Source organism: Salmo salar, chromosome 12 (assembly GCF_965601325.2).
Source record: "Salmo salar chromosome 12, fSalSal1, whole genome shotgun sequence".
In the NCBI taxonomy this organism is placed as follows: domain Eukaryota; kingdom Metazoa; phylum Chordata; class Actinopteri; order Salmoniformes; family Salmonidae; genus Salmo; species Salmo salar.
The window spans coordinates 53,801,819-53,821,500 of NC_138302.1; the positions used below are offsets into that span (position 1 = coordinate 53,801,819).

Below are 19,682 nucleotides of genomic sequence, written 5' to 3' on the forward strand. Positions count from 1 at the left end.
TTTGATGACCAATTTATGCAGGAATGCAGGTAATTACAAAGGGTTCACATACTTTTTCTTGCCGCTGTATTTTGATTTGTTTAACAACTTTTTGGTTACTACATGATTCCATATGTGTTATTTCATAATTTTGATGTCTTCACTATTATTCTACAATGTAGAAAATAGTAAAAATAAAGAAAAATCCTTGAATAAGTAGGTGTTTTAAAGATGTTGACCGGTAGTGTACTTAAGTATCAAAAGTAAATGTTATTGCTAAAATATACTTAAGTATCAAAAGTAATAATTTGAAAATCCTTATATCAAGCAAACCAGACAGCACCATTTTCTTGTTGATTTATTCACGTATAGCCAGGGGCACACTCCAACACTCAGACATAATTTACAAACGAAGCATGCGTGTTTAGTAAGTCCGCCAGATCAGAGGCAGTAGAGATGACCAGGGATGTTCTTTTGATAAGTGTGTGAATTGGAGCATTTTCCTGTCCTGCTAAGCATTCAAAATGTAACAAGTACTTTTCGGTGTCGGAAAATGTATGGAGTAAAAAGTACATTATTTCCTATAGGAATGTAGTGAAGTAAAAGTAAAAGTTGTCAAAAATATAAATAGTGAAGTAAAGTACAGATACCCCAACAAAAACGACTTAAGTAGTACTTTAAAGTATTTTTGCTTAAGTACTTTACACCACTGTGTGTGTGTCCTTAGTCGTTGATGTTCTTTCTTAGTGATTGAATATAATAGAAACATTGATCCTTTATAAGATGTACTGTACACACCTACTACAGAATATTCTGTGAAATGTACTATCTTACTGTCTTAAACATTATTCTTTCATTATTTTCATTCCACCCTTCCCCATCTATCTCTTTTACACAGCTATTTCTGGCCTCGGCAAGAAGTTCACTTCGTTTTGGTGAACGGAAGAGAGGAGGGTAAATGCGATGGATTTGTTTGTGATTTTCTTAGATGTAAAGCTTACTTAGTTGACACTTGCAGTTTGCTAGTGTGTTGTGGAAGTCCCAGGAGTGAGGGACAGCTTGTGTTTGTCTTGCAGGGTATGAGGAGTTGAGATGGAGAGGGATTGGAGGCTTGGTACTGGAAAAACCTATGAAACTGTTTACGGCATTTTATACATTTCACTATCACAAGGAAACGGAGGAGGAGGGAGGCGGAGGGTACCTGAGCGCATCAGTGAGTATCTCATTACCTCTCCCTTCCCTTGCGAGATGAATACATTTCTTAACACATTGGGGCTGCGGGCCTTGTCTTAGGAGAGAAATGGTGTAATGAGGGATTTTTTTTATAGGATAGTGAATCATCATTCTGTGGGCCCCAGTTTGTGTGTGTGTATGAGTGTACATGCATGTCTGTGTGTCCCTGTGTATGCGTGTGTGTGTGTGCATGGAAGGACATCATGATCCCCCTTGTCCTCTGCTTATTTCCAAGATGTATATGAGTGTTTATTAAATATTTAAATATATGGAAATAGCTTTCATCTTTTTAGAAGTTAAATACTCACCCCTCAAAGTAGTAATACTATCAACAATGTTTAAGGTTAGGTCTAATGCAGTACGGGTTACAGATTTGCATCCCCAATGGCACCCTGTTCCCTATATAGTGCACCACATCTGCTCAGGGCCCATAGATATCTGGTCAAAAGTGCAGTAGGTAGGGAATTTTTTATTTTATTTTTTATTTCACCTTTATTTAACCAGGTAGGCTAGTTGAGAAGAAGAAGCATAGCAATTCGACACATAGAACAACACAGAGTTACACATGGAATAAACAAAACATAGTCAATAATACAGTAGAACAAAAGAAAACAAAAAGTCTATATACAGAGAGTGCAAATGAGGTAAGATAAGGGAGTTAAGGCAATAAATAGGCCATGGTGGCGAAGTAATTACAATATAGCAATTAAACACTGGAATGGTAGATGTACAGAAGATGAATGTGCAAGTAGGGATACTGGGGTGCAAAGGAGCAAGATAAATAAATAAATACACTATGGGGATGAGGTAGGTAGATAGCCCATCTGTAAACAGCCCATCTATGTACAGGTGCAGTGATCTGTGAGCTGCTCTGACAGCTGGTGCTTAAAGCTAGTGAGGGAGATATGAGTCTCCAGCTTCAGAGATTTTTGCAGTTCGTTTCAGTCATTGGCAGCAGAGAACTGGAAGGAAAGACGACCAAAGGAGGAATTGGCTTTGTGGGTGACCAGTGAGATATACCTGCTGGAGCGCATGCTACAGGTGGGTGCTGCTATGGTGACCAGTGAGCTGAGATAAGGTGGGGCTTTACCTAGTATAGACTTGTAGATAACCTGTAGCCAGTGGGTTTGGCGACGAGTATGAAGCGAGGGCCAACCAACGAGAGCGTACAGGTCGCAATGGTGGGTAGTGTATGGGGCTTTGGTGACAAAACGGATGGCACTGTGATAGACTGCATCCAATTTGTTGAGTAGAGTGTTTGAGGCTATTTTATAGATGACATCACCGAAGTTGAGGATCGGTAGGATGGTCAGTTTTACGAGGGTATGTTTGGCAGCAGGAGTGAAGGATGCTTTGTTGCGATATAGGAAGCCGATTCTAGATTTAATTTTGGATTGGAGATGCTAAATGTGAGTCTGGAAGGAGAGTTTACAGTCTAACCAGACACCTAGGTATTTGTAGTTGTCCACGTATTCTAAGTCAGAGCCGTCCAGAGTAGTGATGCTGGACAGGCGAGCAGGTGCGGGCAGTGATCGATTGAATAGCATGCATTTAGTTTAACTTGCGCTTAAGAGCAGTTGGAGGCCACAGAAGGAGTGTTGTATGGCATTGAAGCTCGTCTGGAGGTTAGTTAACACAGTGTCCAAAGAGGGGCCAGAAGTATACAGAATGCTGTCGTCTGTGTAGAGGTGGATCAGAGAATCACCAGCAGCAAGAGCAACATCATTGATGTATACAGAGAAGAGAGTCGGCCCGAGAATTGAATCCGGACAACAGGCCCTCCGATTTGACACACTGAACTCTATCAGAGAAGTAGTTGGTAAACCAGGCGAGGCAATCATTTGAGAAATCAAGGCTGTCGAGTCTGCCAATAAGAATGTGGTGATTGACAGAGTCGAAAAGCTTTGGCCAGGTCGATGAATACGGCTGCACAGTAATGTCTCTTATCGATGGCGGTTATGATGTCATTTAGGGCCTTGAGCGTGGCTGAGGTGCACCCATGACCAGCTCGGAAACCAGATTGCATAGCGGAGAAGGTGCGGTGGGATTCGAAATGGTCGGTAATCTGTTTGTTAACTTGGCTTTCGAAGACCTTAGAAAGACAGGGTAGGATAGATATAGGTCCGTAGCAGTTTGGGTCTAGAGTGTCACCCCCTTTGAAGAGGGGGATGACCGCGGCAGCTTTCCAATCTTTGGGAATCTCAGACGATACGAAAGAGAGGTTGAACAGGCTAGTAATAGGGGTTGCAACAATTGCGGCAGATAATTTTAGAAAGAGAGGGTCCAGATTGTCTAGCCCGGCTGATTTGAAGGGGTCCAGATTTTGCAGCTCTTTTAGAACATCAGCTATCTGGATTTGGGTGAAGGAGAAATGGTGGGGGCTTTGGCGGGTTGCTGTGGAGGGTGCCGGGAAGTTGACTGGGGTAGGGATAGCCAGGTGGAAAGCATGGCCAGCCGTAGAGAAATGCTTATTGAAATTCTCAATTATGCTGGATTTATCGGTGGTAACAGTGTTTCCTAGCCTCAGAGCAGTGGGCAGCTGGGAGGAGGTGCTCTTATTCTCCATGGACTTTACAGTGTCCCAGAACTTTTTTGAGTTAGTACTACAGGATGCAAATTTCTGTTTGAAAAAGCTAGCCTTAGCTTTCCTAACTGCCTGTGTATATTTGTTCCTAACTTCTCTGAAAAGTTTCATATCACGGGGGCTATTCGATGCGAATGCAGAACGCCACACGATGTTTTTGTGCTGGTCAAGGGCAGACAGGTCTGGAGTGAACCAAGGACTATATCTATTCCAAGTTCTTCATGTTTTGAATGGGGCATGCTTATTTAAGATGGTGAGGAAGGCACTTTTAAAGAATAGCCAGGCATCATCTACTGACGGGATGAGGTCAATGTTATTCCAGGATATCCCCGGCCAGGTCGATTAGAAAGGCCTGCTCGCAGAAATGTTTTAGGGAGCGTTTGACAGTGATGAGGAGTGGTCGTTTGGTCACAGACCCATTACGGATGCAGGCAGTGATCGCTAAGATCTTGATTGAAAACAGCAGAGGGCGAGTTAGTTAGGATGACGTCTATGAGGGTGCCCGTGTTTACGGATTTGAGGTTGTACCTGGTAGGTTCATTGATAATTTGTGTGAGATTGAGGGCATCAAGCTTAGATTGTAGGATGGCCAGGGTGTTAAGCATGTCCCAGTTTAGGTCACCTAGTAGCACGAGCGGTAAACCTAGAGGTAAACCTAGAAGATAGATGGGGGCAATCAATTCACATATGGTGTCGAGGGCACAGCTGGGGGCAGAGGGAGGTCTATACCAAGCGGCAACAGTGAGAGACTTGTTTCTGGAAAGGTGAATTTTTAGAAGTAGAAGTTCGAATTGTTTGGGTACAGACTTGGATAGTAATACAGAACTCTGCAGGCTATCTTTGCAGTAGATTGCAACACCGCCCCCTTTGGCAGTTCTATCTTGGCGGAAAATGTTATAGTTAGCGATAGAGATTTCAGGGTTTTTGGTGGTTTTCCTAAGCCAGGTTTCAGACACGGCTAAGACATCCGGGTTGGCAGAGTGTGCTAAAGCAGTGAGTAAAACAAACTTAGGGAGTAGGCTTCTAATGTTAACATGCGTGAAACCAAGGCTTTTACGGTTACAGAAGTCAACAAATGAGAGCACCTGGGGAGTGGGAGTGGAGCTAGGCACTGCAGGACCTGGATTAACCTCTACATCACCAGAGGAACAGAGGAGAAGTAGCATAAGGGTATGGCTAAAGGCTATACGAACTGGCCATCTAGCACGTTCGGAACAGAGAGTAAAAGGAGCAGGTTTCTGGGCATGATAGCATAGATTCAAGGCATAGTGTACAGACAAAGGTAAGGTAGGGTGTGAGTACATTGGAGGTAAACCTAGGCATTGAGTAATGATGAGAGAGATATAGTCTCTAGAGACGTTTAAACCAGGTGATGTCATCGCATATGTAGGAGGTGGAACAACATGGTTGGTTAAGGCATATTGAGCAGGGCTAGAGGCTCTACAGTGAAATAAGACAGTAATCACAACCAGGACAGTAATGGACGAGGCATATTGATATTAGAGAGAGGCATGCGTAGCCAAGTGAACATATGGGTCCAGTGAGTGGTTGGGCTGACTGGGGACACGGCGATTCAGACAGCTAGCAGGCCGTTGCTAACAAGCTAACAGTTAGTAGGCCGAGACTCAACAAGCTAGCAGTTAGCAGACCGGGGCTGGCAAGCTAGCAGTTAGCAGACCGGGTTAGCAAGCAAGCAGTTAGCAGACCGGGGCATGCAAGCTAGCAGTTAGCAGATCGGGGCAAGCAAGCTATCAGTTAGCCTTTGGGGGACGTCGCGATGGGGGTAAGTCTGTTTTTGCCTCTTCGTGCGGTGGCGTCGATACGATGGTGGTAGACCAGTCGTGGAATTAGTAGGGTTCCAAGTAGCTCTAGGTAGCTAGCAGGAATTAGGTGCCATTTGGGATGCAGACAGTATCTTCAAGCTGTGGCAGCAGTCTCACACTGTGATGGATAAAGTGTTGTATCAGCTGGATATTTGCATAGATTAACATAGATCCATGTCTGCATAATGCATAATGTAGTAGCATGAGTGAACTGATGACTCATTAAGTAATGTAATTGTATATTCTGTCTGACCAGCTGGGTGCATTTTTCTCTTTTTTTTCTCTCATTTTCCCCTCTCTCTTTCTCTCCTTTTCTTTCTTTCTCTCGCTCTCTTTCTCCCACTTTCTGTTTTCTCTCACCCCACGTTACCACCAATCAGGGCTGGAATCAAAGGATGCCTGGTCAGCACTGAACTCCCCAGACATGAGCACACAACATGATCAGAATTAGAATGGGTGGATGCTTTGTCAGCACAGGCTGGGATCTCCAGACATGAGCAGAGGATTGAGGAGAGGACGAAGTGGATGGATATCAAGTCAGAGCGGGGGTCCCAAGCATGAGCAAACTATTCAAGAGAGACTTCTGCTTCTGCCTCTGCTGGCTGTAAGTGAAAATCAGATGTACATTCATCCAGCGTATGTGTCTCTATGTGTGTGTGTGTGTGTGTGTGTGTGTCTCTGTGTGTGTCTTTGTGTGCTCAGTTTCTTGTGCATTTTCAGTTAATTGGTTCAGAGGTTAGAGCCCAGGATAGGTCCAGGAGGTTTACCCGTTCACTTGTCCACACAGAGCACTATAATTAGCCAATGGATGAGCAGACTAACCATGGCTTTACTGTCCTTCCATGCACACACACGCACGGACACACAGACATGCACACACGCACGCACGCACACACGAACGCACGCACGCACAAACTGTGAAGCCCACAGAATGATGATTTACTATCCTATAAACAATCCCTCATTACATGGTAGAATGGACTAACATGGAGAGCGGCACCATAGAATTGTTTTGCAAACAAAATACATTTCAATGCATTTCTATTGGGCCCCTGTTCAAAACACATGAAGACTAATTAGGTCCCTGCTTTCTCTTTCTGGCCACTGCTATCTCTACTAGAACTAGTTATTATGGCATCTGGGTTGGGTTGACCGTGATATCATAGGCCGTGATGCCTGGTGCCTCTCTGTGTGTGGGGCAGGGGGTGAGGGATCCTGTGATCCAGTGCAGGGATCTACAGATAAACCCAGCTCAGTGCCTCTTTGAGCAGCAGGCAAGCCTTCTCAGCCCCGGGGATTACTGACAATCCCAGCAGGGCTCTGATTGGCTGCAACCGCCCGGGGAGGGAGGGGCTTGGGACATAGTGGGCGAGTTTGTTTTGCATGGCCTGGTGGCCCGGGTGGGCGGAGTTTGCACATTTTAGACCATTCCATTGGTCCTTAAGTGAAATGTCCACCCACCCGGGGCACCGGGCCATGCAAAACGAACTGGCCCAGTGACACGTAGGGGGAGTAGTGAAACTGGAAGCACTCAGCGTGACTGTCTTGGGCCAGTTGTGAGGTCTTAGATAGGGGGTGTGGTCTGTTTTAGTGAGGTGTCAACTCGTGGTGGGTGTGGCCTACTACTGTACAGCCGCGTTAGAAGTATAGCGTAACTAGTCTGAGGGGAAAGGTCACGTGCAAAACTCAGTACATTAGGATGAACCTTTCTAATCAGTCATATTGCAGAGCTTGTATTTATTGCCCTATTTTAGAGCTCGGAGCTTTTAAAAAAATAAAAAAAAAGACTTTGTTCAACAACAAAAAGTATTGTTATAGAGAGTTTTACAATAATTCCCTGGTATTAGGGTGTAGGATTGGTTCCCATGGTAATTAGAGTCTGGCACTAGAATGCTAGCCACTGGATGACCCTCCATGCTGCATGAGGTCTGGCTCAGGGATTTAAGGGAATACTGTGAATGAAGACAGTGGTTCTCTCTTTCTCTCGTTCTCGCTCGCTGTCCCTGTTTCTTTCTCTTGATCTCTCTCTCGATGTCTCTCTCTCCCTTTCTCTCTGTCTCTCTCTCTCTCTCTCCTTTTGTCTGTTTCGTCTCTCTCAATTCAATTTACATTTTCAATTTAAAGGGCTTAATTGGCATGGGAAACATACTGTATGTTTACATCTCTCTCTCTCTCTCTCTCTTTCTCGCTCTAAAGGACACTGAGCTGAACCATGTGTGAGGAATGAGAATGGAATTGTGTGTATATGTGTGTCCTTTTGTCTGCCTGTAGGGCAGGCGTGTGCGCACACACTTAGTTATCCCTCCGGCGGTACAGTATTACAGTCCTACAGCTCTCCTCTGCCCCCTTGAGGTGAAATCAAGCCCTGAAATCTTTCAAATCAAATCACAGTTTATTTGTCGCATGCACAGATCAGCAGATGTTAAAGCAGGTGTAGCAAAACGCTTACGTTTCTAGCTCCAGCAATGCAGTGTCTAACAGTGCAATACTGATACACAAGTACAAAAAAAATGAAATTAAGAAATATCATAATGAGCAATGTCAGAGTCCTGGATATATATGTGTGGTCATGTATAAGACAGTCTGGACAATGTATAAGTAGGAAAATGTACTGGATGTCCAGCAGTAGTTATATAGGATGAGCTACAGTATGTCTAGAATACAGTACATACATATAAAGTGACTAATCAATTAGTCAGCTTCATTTCTCAGAGATCAAATAAAATGTAAACAAAATAATGTCGCAGGAACTCTATGGGACAGTAATGAACACATCTCCGTGTACTGTAAATTGTATGCCCTGTGTTTTGCCTGTGTTTGTCATATGATTCAAATGCCTGTGATATTGGATCCTAATGCAACACATACCGTATAGATTCAGTGCATATTGTTCTCGTAGCGGTGCAACATTTTGGTACGTTTCCCAGAAATCCCTGGTTTCCCAGAAATCCCATTTGGAAGATTCCTGGAATCAGGAGGACATAAACTGAAAATCCGGGAATCTTCCAATCGGGAAGATGGACAATCTGGGAGTTTTGGGAAAGTTACCAGAATTTTAGAACCTTTAGTTCTCAGTAGAAATGATCTCCAGGTGAGGGACACTGACCTTTGACCTTGTGTTTTCAGATACACCAACAGAATGCCAGGGAGAGCCTGCCTCACAGCTCCTAGTAAGAGAGTGAATAAGACAGATAGAATCCTCACCTTCCTGTCGGTTGTCTGCTTACTGAGAGATATAACTCCTGATCCAGCTACAGGACAGGGAGCTGTCACACACCTTAGGCTTGGCTTCAGCATCTCTCAGCTCAGGGGGATAGCAACGGAGGATGCTGTTTTTTCATCTGAATGTCTTGTATCACTCGCCGAGGTTCTCCTGTTGGAAAACCAGGCCAGATGGGAGCGATTGTAGTTGAAGGAAGCTTCATAGTGCCCTCTACAGGGCATTGAGGGGAAGTCACTCTTCCTTGTCTGAGGAATCCACATCTGACCACAATCTACTCGGTCCAGGTCCCAAATGACACCCTATTCCCTATTTAGTGCACTACTTTCGACCAGGGTCCATTGGGCTCTGGTCAAAAGTAGTGTATTATATAGGAAATATATAGGAAATAGGGGACCATTTGGGATGCAGAGTCTGTCTGAGGAGTCCACGTCTGACCAGAATCCTTCATGACTCCATGCTTTTGTGCTCAAAGGGCCTTTTTACAGCATCACCATTATAACGCAATGGAGGAGGTAGATAGAGGTACACAGCTCATAGGTTTTACTAGTACCAAAGAGACTTCTTCGCTAACTATGACACTCTAACTACTACACCGGAGGAGGCAAGACGTTACTACGGCGACAGACAAAAAACAAACAAACAATGCCCCTGTTATTAAACCCTTGAATGCTTGGTTTCTATGATCTCTACATTCCAGTATAGGGAACGATGACCCTTTCTTTGAATGTGTTTTTATTTCTCGTCCACCTGTTGTGATGATATGATGTCTACAGAATGCAACATGTACATGTGGACATGGGAATGCACGCACAATAATAATAATCGAAAAGAAACCCATATCTTCTCAATACTTTCTCCACCACCATGTCCAGAAGAGGGGCCACTAGACATTACTAGACGAGTAGGATCATGAGGAGGAGGAGGAGCTACCAGTGTGCCCCACCAATGAGAGTGTGAGATCTACACAGAAGAGAGAACCAAACGGAGCGCAAGTAAGCGTGGCCACGGCTGTTTTGTTTTTTTTAGCCATCGCAAAGCCATCAGTTGTCAATCCCAGAGCACTTTGGGACTTTGTTGTTGTTTCGTTTCTTTTTATGATCTATTTGTTGATTTATTTTCATCTTGTTTAGTTTCTTATCATTTTTGCCTGGTATTTTTGGGAAAAGAAGAGCCTTATTCGGGTACATGTTTTTTACTTGTATACCTCATATGTTTTGAAACGTCCATATCATACCTTTCTTAATTTATTTTTTGCACAAATGTATACTACAGTATGTATATACATCTAGCTAGAACACATAATGTAAATGATTAATTTGTGTATTTATATTTATGTGACTTCTGTTTTTGTTTTTTTCATGTTTTTCTTTGGTAAATCTATTTATATTTGAATGGTCTATGGTTTTCTTATTTATTATCTTGTGTTTGAATAATTTGCTGGTTGATTTTTAAAAGCAATAGCATGCAGAAAACGTTATACAGCACAATGGTGTTAATGTTGTTTAAAGTCGTGCTTGGGAATATCTGAAACATGTTGATAAACATCAGTAAATGTGTCAGAGAGTTGCATAACCACACATACACACCTAAATCTCGACATTTACGCTAACACACACACACACACACACACACACACACACACACACACACACACACACACACACACACACACACACACACACACACACACACACACACACACACACACACACACAGGATTGGTTGGAAGCAATCATAATTTCAAATGTTCTATGCAATGATTCATTTTGAAACTGGAAAAGACTCCAAAAAAGTTGAATATCATGATGACCAATGTTACTCATACGACTCCCAACATCATTGTGAACTGAAAAACGTCAGAAAACGGTTATGAACATGTTTGTACTTGTATGTATGGGTCTTAATATTGAACTATTGAATCTAGACTTGTTTTTATTTTTGTGGCATGTTTAATAGTACCCCATCACTCCCCATACGGGGGACTTGTTGCCAAAGGGTTAACTGTATAGACTATCAGTCATGAATGTCCAACATCTTGTTGCTAGAAGCATGGGTTTGCTTGGCTTCGTCCGGCTGTTTGTATGACCTCATTAAGTCTTAGTGTGTGTGGCTTGACCAGGTTTCCACTGTGCCGTGGCGTGTTCGGCTTACAGTGACTGTCCAATCCGTGCTGCTATTCAAACCTGTGATGCGGTTGGTCAAGAAATTCTCCATGTAAAATGTAATTGTGCGTATTACGGTCGGTGTATAATCTGAAGGGTGGGTGGGTGGGTGGGTGGGGGTTCGTTTCTGGTGTCTGATTGGTTGATCAGACCCTCCAACAAATAGAACTGTTTCGTATGCCTAACTGCATATCGGGATGGCTTCATGTGGCAATATATGATGTGGGAAACAACATTAAAGTGCTTTGAAGCCACTAAAAGGTACATTTAAAGAACAACAAATCAAGGTATTATTAGTAGTGGGAGGAACAATGGGGGAAAATCCTAACCTCCAGTTAGTCGTGCATTCATTTCACTGGGAGACTAAGTGAAAATGTGACTTAAATTGAAGTTAAGATACGCCATTAAATGAACAGAAGCACGTCTAGAACTCAATCAGTGAACCGCTGAACCTTCCATATCCAAGGCCAACCTAGAGGGAACCTCCAGGGAACCTACAGTACTGTCAGTCAAGTCCGAGAGACTCGACATGCTGCTGACCCCAAGCCAGTCATTTCCCAAATCAGGGCACGTTATAATGAAAGCACAAGCCTGACTGGTAACAGTTTGTCGCTATACTGTCTGTAAAGACACAGAAATATGACACACCAATAGGAAATGTGTTGACAATTTCAAGGCGAGGTAAAAACAAATCTCTCATATGAATGAGTGTGGGTAGAATTAATCACAGAGGGTCCTTAGTGGTGGTTAGGTATAGATAGCTGCATGCTCACCATCTTCATAGAGACATTGTGGTCGATAAGAGAAGAGGTGCATGTGACAGAACAGCCATCACTGACTGTAGCCGTCCAGCGAGACACAAGGACAGACAGACATTGTCACTGTAAATACAGATGGAATCTTCTGTACAGCGTTTGAGTTCATAGTAAGGCCGTCTTGTGCATCCCCACGCTGTACTTGCTGCCAAATTTTGTGCTTTTGTGTATAATATAATATTTATTATGATTAAATATTATGATTATAATGATGAAATGAGCAGTGTATGTGACTGTTGGCAAAAGTGGAACAACTTGTATTCAGAAAACATATCTGTTCTCTGTGGAGTTTCTATACATATTGTGTTTGTAAAACAAGGAGAAATAACTCCATGGCAGAAGTTTATCCAGGCGTTCTATTGTCATTCTAAATCGGGAGGTTTCAAAGGTGATGGGACATGATCCGTTAATAAAAAAAAAAATTAAAAAGAGATTGAAATAAGAGGAAAAAGCAACAAAAAATCCAGAAAAAGTCTTAACTCAAGTCATTCACTGTTGTAAGTGCAATGGGCGAAACATCAGTCGTGTATCCATTGTGAAATCTTGTGTTCTATTCAGTGTATTCCTGTAAACAGATAGAGTAACATTTTGGTGCATCATGTCATGTAATGTGATTAATGAAAATAATGACCCTGCAATTTGTTTCCAATCAGGAAAAAGAATAAAGAGAAAATGAAAAATCTCTATTTTGTAGTTATTTGTTTGTCATCCACTTTACTATATTTCCTTGTTCTCTCACTGAATGACTGACTGAAATGGTTGCCAACAGCAACCACTGTTCACCACAGTGTATTCAAGGAAAGAATTGTTGCCTGTCTCCCTAGAAATGACCGAAAAATACAAAGCTCTGCTGAGCACCTTGTAGTATTGAATAATAATAGCCATCAGAACAGCCTTAATTTGTCGGGGCATGGACTTTACAAGGTGCCGAAAGCGTTCCACAGATGCTGGCCCATGTTACCTCCAATGCTTCCAACAGTTGTGTCAAGTTGGCTGGATGTCCTTTGGGTGGTAGACAATTCCTGATGCCTGTGTCTTATTTCTATTACAGCATATTGGATGACTGTCATTCATATTCCATTCACCCAGTCCAATGTAACATCGATAGGTTTAGGCTTCTACATGATACTCAAATTGTAAGGAATGACGCTGGAGAATAGAAGCAGGTACGGGGAGTTGACATTTAATTAGGAATGGACATGCAACAGGACAGGAACAGCGTCAGAACTGGGAAACACAAAGACAGACGACAAACAATGCAGCAGTGGGGAACAGAGCTGGGGAACTGACAAATATAGGGGAGGTAATAAACAGGAGATTGAGTGAGTCTAATATCGCTGATGCGCGTGACGAGGGAAGGCAGGTGTGCGTAAATGATGGTGGCAGCAATGCGTAATGCAGGGCAGCAAGGCGCCCTCGAGCGCCAGGGTGAAAGAGCTGGAGCAGGCGTGACAGTAACACCCCCCCCCCCCCCCCCCCCGGCGTCCCGCCTGGGCGAGCCGGCCGAGACATGGGCGCTGGGCAAGCCGGCTGGGGTAAACTCCCCACAAACTGGCAGGGACGTAGGAGCCTGACGATCTGGCTAAGGCATGAACGTCTGTCGATCTCGCTGCGCGTGGAAGCACGAAGATCCGGTGGAGCATGACGTGGGATGGGAACCTGACGAGCCAACCGAGGCAAGGAAACCTCGAGCCAGCTAGGACGTGGAAGCCCGACGAGCTGGCTTGGGCACCCTCGGTTCCATCGGTGGCGGAATCCAAGCCCGACGTCACCAACAAAACAACAAAACTTCTGGGCCGGCTGGGCAAACAAGACCTGACGATCCGGCTGAGGCCCGACGTGGGATGGGCGCCTTCCGAGCCAACCGGGGAAAGGAAACCTCTCGAGCTGGCTAGGCACCCCCGGTTCCATCGGCAGCGACCCAGGACCAAGGTCACCACCAACTGGAACGCCAGTACTCCCCGATGCTTCGTGTGTTGGCTGCTGCATTCTGTAAGGAATGACGCTGGAGAATAGAAGCAGGTACAGGGAGTTGACATTTAATTAGGAATGGACATGCAACAGGACAGGAACAGCGTCAGAACTGGGAAACACAAAGACAGACGACAAACAATGCAGCAGTGGGGAACAGAGCTGGGGAACTGACAAATATAGGGGAGGTAATAAACAGGAGATTGAGTGAGTCCAGGTGAGTCCAATATCGCTGATGCGCGTGACGAGGGAAGGCAGATGTGCGTAAATGATGGTGGCAGGAGTGCGTAATGCCGGAGCAGCCGTGACACAAATGTTCCCTGTACCCATCCTGAGGTTGCTTCAACCTAGCCTTTGAATTAAAGTTTATAATGAAGGTGTACACAGGTTTAGAGACAAATTTGAGATGACAGACAGTGACATTCAATACTTGCACACTCTTGCCTGCATCTAGCTGATATGGGATGTAATCATTAGTCCAACAGTTGCAAATGAGAGTTTCTATTGGACAAATTCAAGTACTTTTATCCCTGTTAGCCTCCGTTTAAGAAACGTTTTTCAACAGAATCGGCGGAATGAATACACCCCTGATCTGCCGTAAACACATAGCCACGTTATATTCCTTCTCGCATCCATGTTCTCTCCTCTTCTCACCTCTTCCCTTCGCTTGTGGACTTCAATGCACAACACATCAGCTGTATGTGACCAGGCAAAAAAAACTTTCCAAGCCAAACCGCTGCACACAACCTACATCTTTGTCACCATATTAGCTAAAGTAACGTCATAGTCAGCATAGCTAATAGAACTAAGGTGTTTGTAAACCCGCTACAATCATGCAGTAACGTTACAGTGTACAGTCAGTAAGCAGTTACACCGGCGAGCCCCGCTGGCAATAAATTAGTAAAACCAAAAGCTTACATTGGAAGAGTTCCTGTGTTGTGTTGGATAGTCATAGCCAGCTAGCTAACATAGCATCCCTCTGTTTGAGCTGGGTGTTTGAGTAGGCTAAACTAGCTAGCTGCATTTGCTAGCTAAGTATGTAAAACTGAAAGTGCAAAACATCTTGCTGGAGAAACTGCTCTTGCTAAGAAACTATTTATTTTCTTTTTGACCATTTTCATTGAAAACAATCCCAGAGAGGTACTTAATTGTTACCTATAATGATTTGATATTGAATAAAACATGGCTGTATTGGGTCTTTAATTTGCAAAAATCACATCTCAGGAGGTTAAATCAAACAATTACTATAGAAGTGCCTATTAAGTGCCAAATAAAGTAACAAGGTTGACCATTTCATGTTAAATCAGCCATAAATCCCCTTATGACAGAGTGCATGGAAACGTTTTATGTGCAACAGGGAGGAACATTTTTTTTATTGTTAATTGTCTAGCCTGTCTAGGGTTGATGTGTTATGCTCAAACCACTTTTCCACCACAAAACGCCAGAAAAATAGAGACTAGAACACTAAAGACTAGGACACTAAAGACTAGAACCAGCTCACCTGCTTTTCCACTATGTTTTGACTATTAGATGACAGTTCAGTTCACATAACGGGTTGACCTTAAAATGAGGGACAGGTTTTTTTTGTTTTTTATGAATCACTAATCACATTAAATAAATAATACTCTTCAGAAATGACTTTGTCAAAGCAACAGAATAACTAGGCCTAGATTCAATCCGATCAATTATTAACCGGCGATAGCCGACACCCGCATAGGTGATGTTTTGGCGGTGTCATAAGGTTAACTGTGTTGGAGCTGTCAAATCGGTGAGCAGCTGCTCTTGATCATTGTCATGAAGCCACACCCATCCCACTTGCGTTTCAAGTTTAGAATGAGATAGTGTAAGCTATAAGAAATAGTTACGCTCAAACTAAATAATTAGGATTTCTACCAGCCTAATTGAGGTGTAGATTACATCTCACATTTGAACGTGTAAACAAGGCTGCATGGGATTTCTCCTAATGAAACTCTGTGCAGCCAATGGCAATGCCCGGTTTAGGTATAATGCCAGGAGCCGCTTGTGGGTTTGACAGCTCTAATACAATTCCACCTCCGACACCATCAAAACAACTGCCATGCGGATGTCGGCTAAAGCAGATTTTTTTTTAATAGAACGGAGCACCTAGGGCTTTAACATGATGGTGAAAACGTTCTATATTAAAGGGCCTTCATTTCTCAGAACAAGAATAGACTGACGAGTTTCAGAAGAACGTGCTTTGTTTCTGGCCATTTTGAGCCTGTAATCGAACGCACAAATGCTGATGCTCTAGATACTCATCTAGTCTAAAAAAGGCCAGTTTTATTGCTTCTTTAATCAGAACAACAGTTTTCAGCTGTGCTAACATAATTGCAAAAGGGTTTCTAATGATCAATTAGCCTTTTAAAATGATAAACTTGGATTAGCTAACACAACGTGACATTGGAACACAGGAGTGATGGTTGCTGATAATGGGCCTTTTAGTACGCCTATGTAGCTATTCCATTAAAATCAGCCATTTCCAGCTACAATAGTCATTTACAACATTAACAATGTCTACACTGTATTTCTGATCAATTTGATGTTATTTTAATGGACAACAAATGTGCTTTTCTTTCAAAAACAAGGACATTTCTAAGTGACCCCAAACCTTTGAACGGTAGTGGATATATTTTAAGTAGGGCTGTCAGAGTTAATCTAACTCAAGTTAACTTTTTTCAATTTTAGCTCTAAACATTTTTATTGTGATTAATCTCATTGTCTGAAAACGTTCGAAATGCACTTAAAACAAGCTGACATTGAGGTTTAAGAAAGTGTGCTTTATTAATTTACCTGATTTTGCTAACCGTTACTTTGGACAAAATCAAGACGTCAATATTCGAGTACTGCTTTTTGTATATATATTTTGAAATTAAAGCTTAACTTCATAAAATTCTTAATTTGCAAATCAATGTTTTAATCGTTTGACAGCCCTAATTTTGATGTTAAAACTAGTAATTCTACCTTGTTAAATGAAAAAAGACCAACTCCAATACACCCTATGCTACTGTAGCCCCACCCAGTTACTGTAGTTTCATCATTTAGTATGACTCTCAAATCCTCCAACTCTGTTTAACTCTGTGTACAAGAGCCATCCACCTGCTATTCCAACTGGACTTTGAGAAGCAGTGTCACACCTACTTCCGTTCTCACATTACGCACACCTGGCAACCATCATTACACACACTTGCTCCTCATCGTCATGCACACCTGGACTTCCTAATGACTTCCTCATTACCTTCCTCATTACCCTTTTCTGCTTATGGTTGAAGCTGTGGATCTCAACCAAGACCATAACCCACTGAACCAGAGGACAGCCTACTGAGGAAAGCCTCAGTTGACAAACAGTTGACTCCTGTTTGCCAATGTCCTGGTTTAAATAGACTCAACATCTCAACAGGTTCATGGGGTCAGTCAAATGAATATTCATGCAGCCCTTATTCAAATGAAAGTGGAAGAAACATGACCCTTTAGATATTCTGTACAAACAGGGAGGCCTCCATTAAGCTTTTATACTATACTGAAGAAAAATATAAACGCAACATGCAACAATTTAAAAGGTTTTACTGAGTTACAGTTCATATAAGGAAATCTGTCAATTTAAATATAAATGAGGCATTAATCTATGGATTTCACATGACTGGGAATACGTATATGTATGTGTTGGTAACAGATACCTTAAAAGAAAGGTAGGAGGCTGGATTGGAAAATCCGTCATTATCTGGTGTGACAACCATTTGCCTCTTGCAAAGCGACACATCTCCTTCGCATAGAGTTGATCAGGCTGTTGATTGTGGGATGTTGTCCTACTCCTCTTCAAAGGCTGTACGAAGTTGCTGGATATTGGTGGGAACTGGAACAAGCTGTCGTACACATCGATCCAGAGCATCCCAAACATGCTCAATGGGTGACATGTCTGGTGAATATGCAGGCCATGGAAGAACTGGGACATTTTCAGCTTCCAGAAATCATGCACAGATCCTTGTGACATGGGGCCATGCATTATCATGCTGAAACATGAGGTGATGGTGGCGGATTAATGGCATGACAACGGGCCTCAGGCTTTCGTCACAGTATCTCTGTGCATTCAAATTGCCATCGATAAAATGTCCGTAGCTTATGCCTGTCCATAGCATAACCCCACCGCCACCATGGGACACGCTATTCACAACGTTGACATCAGCAAACCACTCGCCCACACAATGCCATACAGATGGTCTGTGGTTGTGAGGCTGGTTGGACGTACTGCCAAATTCTGTAAAACGACGTTGGAGGCAGTTTATGGTAGAGAAATGAATTTGACATACTCTTGCAACAGCTCTGGTGGACATTTCCTGCAGTCAGCATGCCAATTGCACGCTCCCTCAAAACTTGAGACATCTGTAGCATTGTGTTGTGTGACAAAACTACACATTCTAGAGTGCCCTTTTTTTGTCCCTAGCATCAGGTGCACCTGTGTAATGATCCTGTTGTTTAATCAGCTTTCTGATATGCCACACCTGTCAGGTGGATGGATTATCTTGGCAAAGGAGAAATACTCACTAACAGGGATGTAAACAAATTTGTTCACAACATTTGAGAGACGTTTCTGGGATCTTTTCTTCCAGCTCATGAAATATGGGACCAACACTTTACATGTTGCATTAATATTTTTGTTCAGTGTCGATACAACCTTATACTAAATACTAACCCTGTAACAAAATACTAACCCTGTAACTAAATACTAAACACTAACCTTATAACTATCATTGTCTTACTTAAGATAGCCTGACGACTCGTCTCTTCTGAGTTCATGTCAACGCAGTCATGTTAGACTGGCACTATCTGTCAGAAGACAATGTATATCCTTAAAACGAAATGCTAACCTTATACGTACACCATATCTTAAAGTAAAGTAATATACTGTCTTGTGTTTGTAGAATTCTAATGATGACCCGCCTCAGTGTAGCCCTCCATACTACAGTGCCAGTATCTATTCCACGCTGAGGGAGTGGGGATACTGACTGTCAACTGTGAGATGTGGACACGCCCCGACAGCCCCTCACCTACAGCATTGTGGGAGGTGAGAAAATATCCCATTTCACATGTAGTGCACTATTTTTGACCAAGGCCCATATAGTTCTAGTCAAAAGTAGTGCACTATATAGGGAATGGGGTGCCATTTGGGACACAACCCATATCACATAATGTGCTCTATTACTAGTGATCAGTGATCAATGGCTTGGCTGCGATCTAGAATTTAGGAGAACTGTTTGAATAACCCCTTTTGGTTTCAGGTAGAACCTTTTTGGGTTTCATGTAGGGTTCCTGGAACCAAAAAGGGATCTACCTGGAACCAAAAGGTTGCTCCTATGGGGACAGCCGAAGAACCATTTTGGAACCCTTTTTTCTAAGAGTGTAGGCAGACTAGTCAGCCCAGACAGACCACATTGTCTAGACAGGACACACAAGATATAACCCCAGGTACAGACGGAATACAGAACATTCAGCCCAGAGAGAAATCATACAAATGATGGAAAATGCAGCCCAGAGAGAAAACAGAGCATTCAGCCCAGATGGAACATAGACCTCCAAGCCAAGACAGAATGAATCAGAGGGAATGTAATTCACCATCTGCTTGAATTGCGGGTAAATTTGATTAGATACAAACCACCGCATTCCTTTTCTCCCAGGGAACACTAACCGCAGATTTACCATGGATGGAGCACAGCTGGTGTCCAGTGCCCAGTTCTCCTATGGCACCCCATGGTTTATGAGCTGCTGGTCAGGGTTCAGGACCATGGCATGTCTGTATGCTCCACTACTGCTACTGTCATTGCCAATGTGGTTCCCTGGACCACAACTCGACCAACATCCATCACCACCACCACGATC

At 43.1% G+C, this 19,682-nt stretch overlaps 1 protein-coding gene across 1 annotated transcript in view; it reads left to right on the forward strand.

The window, feature by feature from the left end:
- The window catches only part of LOC106565168 (protein bassoon), a 105,852-nt gene extending 93,351 nt beyond the window's left edge, over positions 1 to 12,501 (forward strand). Inside the window, 4 exon segments of the mRNA XM_014131999.3 lie at positions 878 to 933; positions 1,056 to 1,192; positions 6,000 to 6,223; positions 8,746 to 12,501. Coding sequence (XP_013987474.2) covers positions 878 to 918 — 41 coding nt within the window. The 3' untranslated portion in view covers positions 919 to 933; positions 1,056 to 1,192; positions 6,000 to 6,223; positions 8,746 to 12,501.
- Positions 12,502 to 19,682: the final 7,181 nt, after the last annotated feature.